This window comes from Folsomia candida, unplaced genomic scaffold (assembly GCF_002217175.1).
Source record: "Folsomia candida strain VU population unplaced genomic scaffold, ASM221717v1 Fcan01_Sc071, whole genome shotgun sequence".
Classification (NCBI taxonomy): Eukaryota; Metazoa; Arthropoda; class Collembola; order Entomobryomorpha; family Isotomidae; genus Folsomia; species Folsomia candida.
Genome location: NW_019091263.1, coordinates 182,425 through 194,485, shown reverse-complemented (window position 1 = coordinate 194,485; position 12,061 = coordinate 182,425). Strand labels below are relative to the sequence as shown.

Sequence of the window (12,061 nt, the reverse complement as noted above, 5' to 3'; positions counted from 1 at the left end):
ATATGTGATTTTCAATGGATTTGCGAGATTAGAGAAAGATTTGCAAAGTCATATTTTGCGAATCCACTCACAACACAAATACATATTTACCTATTTTGAACTTCGCAAGTTTGCTGAATGAGTTGCGATGCGAAATAAGACGTTGTCGTGAGTACGCCCAACATGAAAGTTAATCCAATGACGACAATATTGTTATTTTTCGTAATTTGGAAAAATACCAGGGATCTCATTAACTTAAATTTTTCAACGTAATTAACAAACCACAGACAGACAAAGGGGGAATCAAAACCCATACAAAAACTTCATTTCACACCGCAGCCAAATTGAAAGGTTCCATTGTCTCCATAATTAATGTGAAAAGCAACATTTTTACCTGAGCAAGTGCGTGACTGTGGCAATTATCTAAGCCCACGATTTTATTATCCACGAATTACTGAAAAATTTAAGCTAAACCAGGAACAACAAGGTTAAAGTTTGACATACTTACATACCTGCCAGCATTTCTGCCAACTAAACATTTCTAAAAATTCACAATATTTCGTCAACTTCCAGTCGGTCGTTTAAACTTGGCAGGTGAACTCGTTCGTACATACGTGATTGAATTTTTCCCCAAATTCCATTTGCCCCCCGCCCCCACTTTATTTCATTCAGTTTATCTACATACTTCTTCAATACGTCGTACCTTTAAAAATGAATAATTTCGTCGCAGCAATTGATCAAGGGACTAGCTCGTCACGATTTATGGTAATCTTGTAAATCTTGTAATATATTAAAATCCTTAGTGCATATATACATAAATACATTGTAGGTTAATACGCGATTTGATTATCCCCGAATTACGGAAAAATTTAAGCCAAACCAAGCACAACGGTTAAATTTTTACATATTTACACACTTGCCAGCATTTCCACTAAGGGGCCACCCGTATATTACGTCATCACAAATTCTAGATTGTAGTGCCCACCCACCCAACCAACGTAAACATTATTTAGGGAATATGGAATTTTAGCATGGGAAAGATAGGAAGACCAAAACTACATATCCACCCAATAAAATGATGACGTAAATGATGGCATTTCCTGTAATTCACAGTATTTCTTCAACTTCCAATCAGTCGTTTAAACTTTGCACGTGAACTCGGAAATACTCGGTCATTTAATTTTTTTCCCAAATTCCATTAGCCCCCACCCCCATTTTATTTCCTAGTTTACTTCTTGAATACCTCTCACCATTAGAAATGAGTAATTTTGTCGCCGCAATTAATCAAGGGACTAGTTCGTCACGATTTATGGCAACCTTGTAAATCAATCCATTAAAATCCTTACTACATATTTACATAGGCATAATCTAAGTTATCAATTTTATTTCGGAAAATAAATTACAATCAAACGTGCCGAACTGATATTGCAGCAAAGTATCTAAATGCTGAAATAAAATGGCATTATCTTGATAATAGGTATAAATAAATATATACATATTTACATATGCAGGTTTTTGAGGCCAATACCGGTAAATTGATAACCTTTCATCAAGTCGAAATTCCACGCTGTGCTCCAAACCAAGTAAGACATAAAAAATTAATTAATTAAATTCCAAAAAAAATTTAAAACTGGTGGAAAAAGTTAAATCCAAACCAACATACACAGTATAATTATTTCTTTATAATTTTTATTTATTCCAAACTATAACTTTGACATAGAACAAGGGGCCATCCATATATTACGTCATTAAAAATTCTCGATTTTAGCATCCACCCACCCACCCAACGTATACATACATTAAGGGATAGGTAATTTTACCATGGGCAAGATAGGAAGATTTAAACCACCCAGTAAAATGATGACGTAATATATGGACGTTCCCTAAAGAGATACGTTAATTTAATTTTGCCTAATTGTCAGGGTATTCCGACCCCGGGTTTTACTGGGTTTTACTCGGGTTTTACTAGGTTTTATCTCAAATTCAAATAGATAAATCAATCTAATCAGTTTCCAGGTGCTTATCTAACTCTAATTAAGCACTCTGAGCAATATTCCGTCAATTTCTATATTTATTTAGAATTTTTCTTTATGATCTAAAAATCACAATTTACAGCTAGACTTGGAGTTTGATCATATTAATGATTTTTGGGTGTGTTTTTGGTATTTTGCATTAGTTTTATGGTAAATCTTGATAAAATACATCAATTTAACATATTGGTGTAACATTATAAGTTATATTAGTTCACCCCAAACATTGAGTAAAACCCAGTAAAACCCCAAAACCCAGTAAAACCCAGTAAAACCCGGTAAAACCCCGGGGTAGTTGTTTTCAAGGTAAAACCCGGGGTTTTTCCGGACCCTGCTAATTGTTTATTTACAGGGGTGGGTAGAGCAAGACGCCAATGTTCTTCTCTCTTCTATCTTAACCTGTATCGACGGGTGTGTCAAAAATTTGCAAGACATGGGCCACTCCCCCTCGCAAATAAAAGCTGTTGGGATAACAAATCAAAGAGAAACTATCATCGCATGGGATAAGGTTTCAGGAAGTCCGTTGTACAATGCGATTGGTAAATATGTATTTACGTAATAATTAAGCTTCGTGACAAAGGAAGGATTTTTTTTTCAAAAAACTCAACCTGTTCCGGATCTGAATTTAAAAAAATCTCACATATCGATAAATTACCATTGTTATCATAATTTATTGATGTTTTGTAGTTAATTACTAGTTAACTACAATTTTGTTTCAAAAAAGGATATAGTTGTAATTAAGGTTCAACTACATTTTCCAGAGTAATTGAGCAAAAGTAATTCAACTACTTTCTTATATTGAATAAGTAATTAAATAACCAACTATTTATCTACATTTCAACTACTCTTCAATTCCACCATTGCTGATGTGCGTTTCTAAATTTTTCTGTAAATTATCCTATCAAACTCAAATGTGGCAAGCCTCTTAAACCAGAACGGGATACGTTTGTTCCCTGATAAAGTTTGGGCAAAACATTCCATTCGTATTTTTCACCACATTTCTTCATCACTCTGTAAATAAACCTCAAAAAATGTAAATTTATCTCCCACCAGGAAAAAATATGCAAAACTACCCCAAATCATTTTCATTTATTTCAGTCTGGATGGATACCCGAACAGTTTCCACGGTGCAGGAAATTTTATCAACTAAGAAACAAGAAACTGAAGACATCCGTCGAATCTCCGGCCTTCCGATGAGCACTTATTTCAGTGCCACAAAATTAAAGTGGCTCCTTGACCACGTGCCCGAAGTAAAGCAGGCCGTGGATCTGGATCGATGCCTTTTTGGCACAGTGGACTCCTGGCTAACTTGGGTAACATTAATTAATTAATTAAAACTTCTCACTAATTAAATAAACCGTTACAACGCATGTAAGCAAGGGGTGAAAGAAGTGTGCTATCCGTCAAATTGACCTTAAAATGACATTTCATGACCTTTGACCTTGAAGAGTGTGACCCACAGGGTCCATCTTCGAACTCGTCCTGTCCCTTGACATTAGGAGTTTACGTTCAAAATTTCAAGTCTCTATGTCTTTCCGTTCAAAACGTATCGGAGCTACGGACAGACGGACAGACAGACGAACATAACGATCTTATAAAGGGCTTAATAATTAGCCACACTATAATTATTTTTTTTAAGAATCTCACCGGAGGATGTAACGGCGGATTGCATGTGACCGACGTTACTAACGCTTCTCGAACCATGCTCATGAATTTGGAGACGCTACAGTGGGATCCCTACTTGTGCGAGTAAGAATTACACCCAAATTAATTAAACTTTAATAATTAAACCGTAAACATGTGCATAAGCTAACCCTGATTTTTCCAATTCAGCTTTTTTGGAATTGATGTCAAACTCCTGCCTGAAATTCGGTCTTCATCCGAAATTTATGGCCATTTACTATCCACTGGACTGGCCGGTGTTCCAATTTCAGGAGTGGGTAGATAGATATTCATCTTAATGTATTTACATATATCATCACGTTCTGATTTAAAATTCCCGCACAGATTTTGGGCGATCAACAAGCCGCTCTTGTCGGCCAACGGTGTTTTAAACCAGGCCAAGCTAAATGTACGTATGGAACGGCGGGCGTTCTCCTGTTCAATACGGGATCAACGGTAATGCTTGCTTTCGAATAAGAGAAGACATGCATATTCTGTAAAATCACTTACATGAAAGCATACCTGTTCAACTTTTTTCATTCAAAATTCAGTCATCCCGATTTCTATCTGAAGATTTTCATTCAACCTCACTAATTTTCTTTCACAATCACTTCACTTCATCATACTTCATTTCTTACTTCGCCCCATGTATTAAGTAAGCATAGGGGGAAAAATGAAAGGAATGCGAAATTCTTTCATTCACAGTCACTCATCCGAAATGACTGAATCTTTCCCCCATTTTCCTTTAAGTCACAGGAAATTCATTTTCATTCACTATCATAATCAGCCACATGAATGAAAGTGAACAGGTATGTATGAAGAACTCTAAATTTAACATTTTTACCCAATTCTTTCCCTAGATCGTGCCCTCCACGCAAGGTCTTCTGACCACTGTTGGGTACCAGTTGGGACCCGACCGTCCCGTCGTGTACGCCTTGGAAGGATCCATCGCCATTGCGGGGGCCGTCATTCGATGGCTCAGAGACAATCTGGATTTCGGTGGGAGTTACGAGGAAATGGTGAAATTATCCGAAAGTGTGGAGGAGACTGGAGTAGTATTTTTTGTTCCCGCGTTTTCCGGATTATTTGCCCCTTACTGGCGATCTGACGCGAGAGGGTGAGCTCCAATAAGGCATTCAAAATCGAGTTTTCCGATTCTGTAAAACCGGTTTTCGGTTTAAGCGAAAACCGGTTTTACAATTTTCCAAATAAACGGTTTTGCAAAAAATCGGGTTTTACACGCTCGAATCGAGCGTGTAAAACCTCGATTATCGGCTCGATTAGCGGGTATCTCGATTAGCGGTTATCGAGCCGCTCGATAACCGTTTTTCGAGTTTTAATAAAATGAACCTTTTGTAGCAAATATGTATTTAACGCTTCTTACTGTTGAGATAAGAACTAACTTTCTGCAATCCCTTATTACCAAGTTTACATTTAATTTTAATTGTGCATTCGATTATTAGTTATTATATTTTCAAAAGTTTTCAAGTTTTCACTAAAACCACGCTTAAACTGGGCTTGCACAGAATCAAAATCGGTTTCCTAAGATTTTCCAACATCCTATTAATCAAAAACCGGCAAAATTGCAGCAATCGGAATACCAATCAACCCAATTTTGGCTAATCCAGTCAATCATTGCACAATTCAAGGTATAATAAGTATTCCTTTCCACTAATTTCCAGCCTTATCTGCGGTCTTACCGAATTCTCTACGAAATCCCACATCACTCGAGCAGCCTATGAAGGGGTCGCATTTCAAGTGAAGGAAATCCTATCAGCCATAAATTCCGAGGTTGGTGTCGTTCCAATCTCCTCGCTCCGAGTGGACGGCGGGATGACCGTTGTCGACCACTTGATGCAACTCCAAGCCGATTTCTTGGGGATTGAAGTACTCCGAACGGAAATGGGGGAAATGTCCGCGTTGGGTGCGGCAATGGCTGCCGGAAATGCGAAAGGTGTCCAAGTTTGGGACATTTTTACACAATCTGATTCCATACCGGGGCATGCCTTTCAGCCCAGAATTACTGCCAAAGGTACATACATAAATGCATATACAGGGCGGTTTAAATGTCACCATACCTGTTCACATTCATTCAATTGTACCAAAATGAATGAATGAATGTATGAGTGAGTGAATAATTTATTGAATGAATGAACAATTCAACATTTCAAAATATGTCACCATACCTGTTCACTTTCATTCAATTGTACCAAAATGAATGAATGTATGAGTGACTGAGTGAGTAATTCATTGAATGAATGAACAATTCAACATTTCAAAATATGTCACCATACCTGTTCACTTTCATTCAATTATACCAAAATGAATGAATGTATGAGTGAGTGAGTGAGTAATTCATTGAATGAATGAACAATTCAACATTTCAAAATGAATGAGTGTGTCTTTTTGTTCATTTCTTTTTTGTCATAGGTTAAATGCATGGGGCGAATGAATTAATAAATGAATTATTCAGTGAATGAATGAGGAATGAATGAGGTACGAATGAATAATTAAAATTTAATTTCCAAGTAAAAGCATTTTGAATGAAGTGGAAAAAATTGAACAGGCATGAAAGTCACGCTCCAATGGAAAATTTTTCAAAGGGAAAGCTTATAAATCTCCATTAATTATAGAGAAATTTTTGTTGATTATTCAAAATTGATGAAAAAATTCTCAAATGTTGAACTTCCGAGGCAAAATTTTGGTAACTGATGGAAATTTATGAGTTTTTCCCATAGGAAAATTTCCCATTGGAACGTGAGATTTAAACCACCCTGTACACACAATTTTTGACGAAATAGTAAGAAAATTATGCTTTACGTAATCATTATGATCTCTTCCAGAACGGGAGGCACGATATGTCAAATGGAAAAACGCAGTTGTTCGAACTTGGTAAAGTTACACTTAAGGATAAGAAGTTTTCGTCAATCACCTTGTTTCACTAGTTCGTATCAGAATTGGAAAGACTTTTATTTAATATAGAAATAATCTCGATCGTGTGATATCCGTAATTAATTAAGGTACCTATAAATATGAACATAAGTCAGCCACAGTTACCTTTCACCTTGTGTTATAATAAAGTTATGCGTATACTAAATATGTATTCGCCTAGATCTTGTATAGAGAGATATTTCTCATTAAGTATACGCTATTTAGGAAATTTTGTCTAGCTCATGTCCTATTTTTATTTTAAAAAAATTACACCTTCTCTGGTTGATTTATCATTGGAACCCATTATGTACGATTTAAATCCCAGACCCAACAAGATTATAATTCAATTCGTACTTAAAATGCAATATTGGCCAGTTTTGGTTAAGTACTTAAACCAGGGTTGCAGAAATCTCACCTCACCTTCATAAATCTCATCTCACTGAGATATAATGAGAAATAGTGAGATATGAGAAATATGAGATATATTGAGATTTGTGAGTCATGCACTAGCGCCACCTAGCGGACGGGGTCATGAACTACAGGTTTATCTCATTATTTCTCATATTTCTCACTCAGCCCCAACTGAGATGATTGATATAAATCATTAAATCTCATGAAATCTCACTAGGTGATATATACCACTTGCAACCCTGACTTAAACTGCAATAGAAGAATGATATATCAATGTCAAGAATGGTATGTATGCTTACTAATCCTAGCTGAATAAATGCCTCGTCATCGGAATTTTAATTACTATGCATTAAACGATCCGAATATTAAATGAAAAACAGCTCGTACTCAATCACTGTCGCTGGGCAAAACACCCAGCTCACACTTCATGATGCTAATTGGAATTCTGCGTCAATTTATCCATTGTTCAATACGGATAAACTTAAATAATACATCACTTTCGTTCACTCAAGTATTTAATCAGCCTAGTTCAATCATTTCTAAATGAGCCTCGGAGATTTGTATTTGTGAGGTATTTTTCGCTTACAATGGAGGTCTCCCAACGTATGCTCACAGATTTGGACCAAACTAGTGTCAATCGATTACAAATATAAATAGTATGAAATTTGCAAATAGAACTATCTGCCAATGCGCAGGTTTTGCAAAGATATTTGCATTTAAAAGAGGGGAAAACGCGCCCAAAGGCTGGCAAATTTTTATTTTCCAAATTTGCTGTCCATTTTTCCCGCTTTTGATGCAAATATCTTTGCAAAACCTGCATATTGGCAGATAGTTCCATTTGCAAATTTCATACTAATTATATTTGTGATTGATTGACACTAGTTTGGTTGAAATCTGTGAGCATACGTTGGGAGACCTCCATTGTTAGTGACATCAACATAGGTTGTAAAGGAATATGTTTTATCATCTCAGGAGGAGAACGTCACCACCTGCCCTTCACAGATCTCGATGCCCTTTGGATATGTGGTAGGGTCCCATGAGTGTACTAAAACCCTGAAGTGGTTTGACTCCATGGCCACATTTGCGCCCGCCACACCCACTCAAAGGCGCTAAAAACACGAAAAAAGCCCTGTTTTCATGTGCTTTAAATGTCACCAAAAATCCAATTTCGCTCGGATTTTGATAAAATTTGCATTTTTGTGATCCCAGATACTTGTGTGATCATATCCAGTAGTTATCTCAACTTTTTTGAAATTTTGAATTTTTTCGAATAATTCATCAGCTCGAAAATTTCGAAAATTTCAAAAAAGTTGAGATTGCTATTGGATATTATCAAGCAGGTATCTAGGATCACAAAAATGCAAATTTTATCAAAATCCGAGCAAAATTGGATTTTTGGTGGATTTTTGAAACTGATAACTTTTGTGATTTTCATCCCTTTGAGTGGGTGTGGCGGGCGCAAATGTGGCCATGGAGTCAAACCACTTCAGATTTTTATTACACTCGTGGGACCCTACCACATATCCAAAGGACATCAAGATCTGTGAAGGGCAGGTGGTGACGTTCTCCTCCTCAGTTCAATCAATGTCATGAATAATGCCGAGTCGTACATATGTGTATTGAATTTATCATTCACGGTCTGGTTTATGCAAATTATTTAAATACTAGAGTAGAGGCCCGTTCATGAACGGGCTCTAGGCCCCCCGTGGGGGTGTGCCCCAAGAAAAATCTACAAAGTGCACTTTAATTCCCAGCGGACAGATTGTCCATTGTTGTACCACATGTACATACATATTGCCCAAGTCATACTGCATTTCAACTTTATTGGTCACGGTACAATTTGATTTCCCTTAATTACTTAAATTCCCGTCGCGTGGGAGTGACTGCGTAGCTAACTACTTAAATACCCACGCACCACGGTCCCGTCAAGTTCCACCAACCCCGATAACTTCCACAAACCCCTTTAATTTCCACAATCAAGCTATTGACAGATTCAGATTCAGCGTTAAAAATACATTCGAATTGCTATGCGACATCACGAATAAGCCACATTTGGATACCACGGTCACGGCAAGGTCACGGGGGCCTCGGAAGTCAAAACTATTGACGGCGTTGGATTGAGCGTCAAAAATACATTCGAATTGATATGCCACTTGCTATGGGTGGAGTTTCTCAAACTAAAATAATTAAGTAATAGCGTTTATCAAGATCACTTATCATGATAACCACTATTGATGATGATGAGTGAAGTGATGCGTACTCATGCATGCAGTATGAAAGGGGTAGCTGCATGTACATGTGATGAGACGGCATGCATTTCTACAAACGCGTATGCAACTTTGTCTGCTCCAGCTTGAGGGCGCAGCCAAGTCATTTTCAGCCAATCGCTATTCGGCTTCCGAATTGGCATTTTATGTAAGTGATATCGCACCCCAGATAAGACTTTAATTTGGTTCATATATTGGGGTGGTGAACATGGGCGGTTGGCGTAAGAGTGAGTGGTACGTTTGATAGTGGGACGGCTGAGGTAGGTCTACGGGGTTGCCATTACTTGTTCACGTGGGAAAGGTGAGTTCGTGGGGTGTTTCATGGCCCCCTCAAGCGGCCACTTATACCGAGCCCTGTAATGGGCCATCGGTTAGTTTATGGTCCCTGGATGCTCCACTCCAGCCTAAAACCGTCCTGTCCACGACACCACGAGCTCACTCATTTAAATGTGAGAATTTTCCTCTATGCAAATCGCATATTACCTCTGCCATACATTTGTCGAGCCAGGGTGTCTTAGCTTCACAGTCCAGGCCAAATGATGCCAAATGAGTTATCTTCCCAGGGCAGATAATGGCAATTTAAATTTTATGAAAACAAATCCAGGTATAAATTTATCTTACATTAGAACTGCAGTTACATAGATCTGACGGGGTTAATTGTAGTTGAAATTAAACCATGGTTATGTTGATATCATTTAACTCTGTCACGGGTATACATCACTATTAAAACATGGAAAATTGTTTAATTCAATGTGAAATACGAAGCTTATGTAAAACTCTTTTGCTACAAAGCTAATAACTAATTTATTATCAAATATCTCGAAAGTAAATCTGAAAACCCTGGAACTGGTTGTACTCAGATTAAAGAAGATTAGATTAATCAATCAAACCTATGTTTAATCGTGCTCAAATATTGTAAAAGTGACCTCCTCAGAGCAACTAATTTTCAGTGTTTATTTGCCAATGCTCCTGATATGTAAGGACAATTTAGTTTTCCTAGCATAGTTTGATTTTCTGGACGGACAACTCTTATGCTCGTATCGTATTGGACGTGGCGACATCGGTTATCAAAGTTCTATTGCTAACAACAAATCCCTTAAAGGTTTCCTTGCTTGCATTACTTAACTTGGTAAGTGAATGGCCAGATATTCTAATCTAGCAAAATGTTTCTAGGCTGAACTGCAGTAACTACCATGGTATCTATAATGGCACCCCTTCAAATGAAGATACTTCTAATTCTGGTCGTCCATTTCGCTTCTGGATTTGTGCAACATTCAAATGCCGACAATCAAGCAATTTTGCAGTATAATGGTGAAATTGGTGTGTTAGAGCAGGCTTCGAAAAGGGTAAAAATCGCCGGTACTGATAACGACTTGGCAGGCATAGGCGGTACATATGGGATTTTAAAGTACATAGCCAGCCGGCCGAATCAAATCGAGTCTGATCATTTTCCACCTTCTTCTGTTTACAAATTCGCTAAGCATCCGCGCAAATCACGTTTGACGATATATCAAATGTAAGCGCTGTCCTTACCGTTTAAAACGCATAGAGAATTTACCACGACAGGAGCACAGAATGGAAGAAGTAACCGTCATCGAGATCTATTTGTTACTAATTTAGCTCGCTTGATGAAGGAAGGAAATTACAAGGAGGCGATACGGTTATCTATTCAGGAATATCAGGATAACATAGGTGTCGGCTTCGATGAGAACGGTAATCCAAATAGTCAGGCCGATCGTACTGACACATTTGATAGATATAAGCCAGGAATTTTAGATGCACTTGAAGTACATAAAGAGCTGGGTATGATTGACGAGGATGACTTCGCAAAACTTATGACGATCCAGTTGATAAAATTGAAAACCCTTTTAAAAATACAGATGCGAGAATAGACAACATTGCGAAAGTGAAGCAAGGGACGAAACGTTCAATACGTAAAACAAAGAAGAAGATGAGTGCTATAGACAAAAAGGGATGTGTAGACTCCGAAGAAACCATAAGTCCCGAGTTACAAAACAGAATAAATAACCCTAAGGAGTTAAAAGATTTGAGTTCACCAAGACCGGTAAAGAGTAAGCGTGCTCAAGCGATAAAGGGTAAGCGTAGTACCGCGATAAACGCCATGTCTTCCAAGCTCAATAATGCAAAACTATCCGATAAAAGTCTACGTCCCAACAATAATGTTGGACACGAAGAGGCTCCTTTAAGGCAAAAGTTTTGTTAATCTAGTAGGTCTTAGACCATACACGATCATTCTTTTTATTTTGGCTCTATGTCATGCCAATTAAGTAGTGTGTTTACTTATTTAGGCTTGATGTAATTGTCTCGTAGGATTGAAGTAACCTGGATTTACCAAAAAACATACGAATGTGAAACACATATGTAGGTACATATGTGTATAGTAAATTTAAACTATCAGTTCAAACAATCCAAATATGAACATGACAAAACTAGAAATTATTCAAGGGTGCAATATTTACTATGATGCCACAAATTTGCCTAAATCAGAATGCCAGTTGGCATTCAATGTGAATTAAAGCCATACATCAATGTCATACACAGATATTTAAAAAGCTCCGTTCAATCACTGCCAAGCTGGCGGTGAGGGATTTGTGTTTACGAATTTTTGGCTGAGAAATATCAAAGTTGTAAGGGAAAATATTTCATAATCTTACAATGGAGGTCTCACAACGTATCCTTACAGATTTGGACCGAACTACTGTCAATCGATTTAAATGAAATTTGCAAATGGAACTATCTGCCCAGCCGCAGGGGTTAGCA

General features: G+C 37.5%; 1 protein-coding gene across 1 annotated transcript; it reads left to right on the top strand.

The window, feature by feature from the left end:
* Positions 1 to 507: 507 nt before the first annotated feature.
* On the top strand, positions 508 to 7,352 carry LOC110862825 (glycerol kinase). Its single transcript, XM_022112033.2, has 10 exons — positions 508 to 744; positions 1,491 to 1,562; positions 2,362 to 2,548; positions 3,108 to 3,322; positions 3,649 to 3,758; positions 3,843 to 3,945; positions 4,017 to 4,127; positions 4,532 to 4,788; positions 5,354 to 5,703; positions 6,515 to 7,352. Exons 1-10 carry the CDS (start codon positions 691 to 693, stop codon positions 6,565 to 6,567), a joined length of 1,512 nt encoding a protein of 503 aa, XP_021967725.1. The 5' UTR covers positions 508 to 690; the 3' UTR covers positions 6,568 to 7,352.
* The last annotated feature ends 4,709 nt before the right edge of the window (positions 7,353 to 12,061 follow it).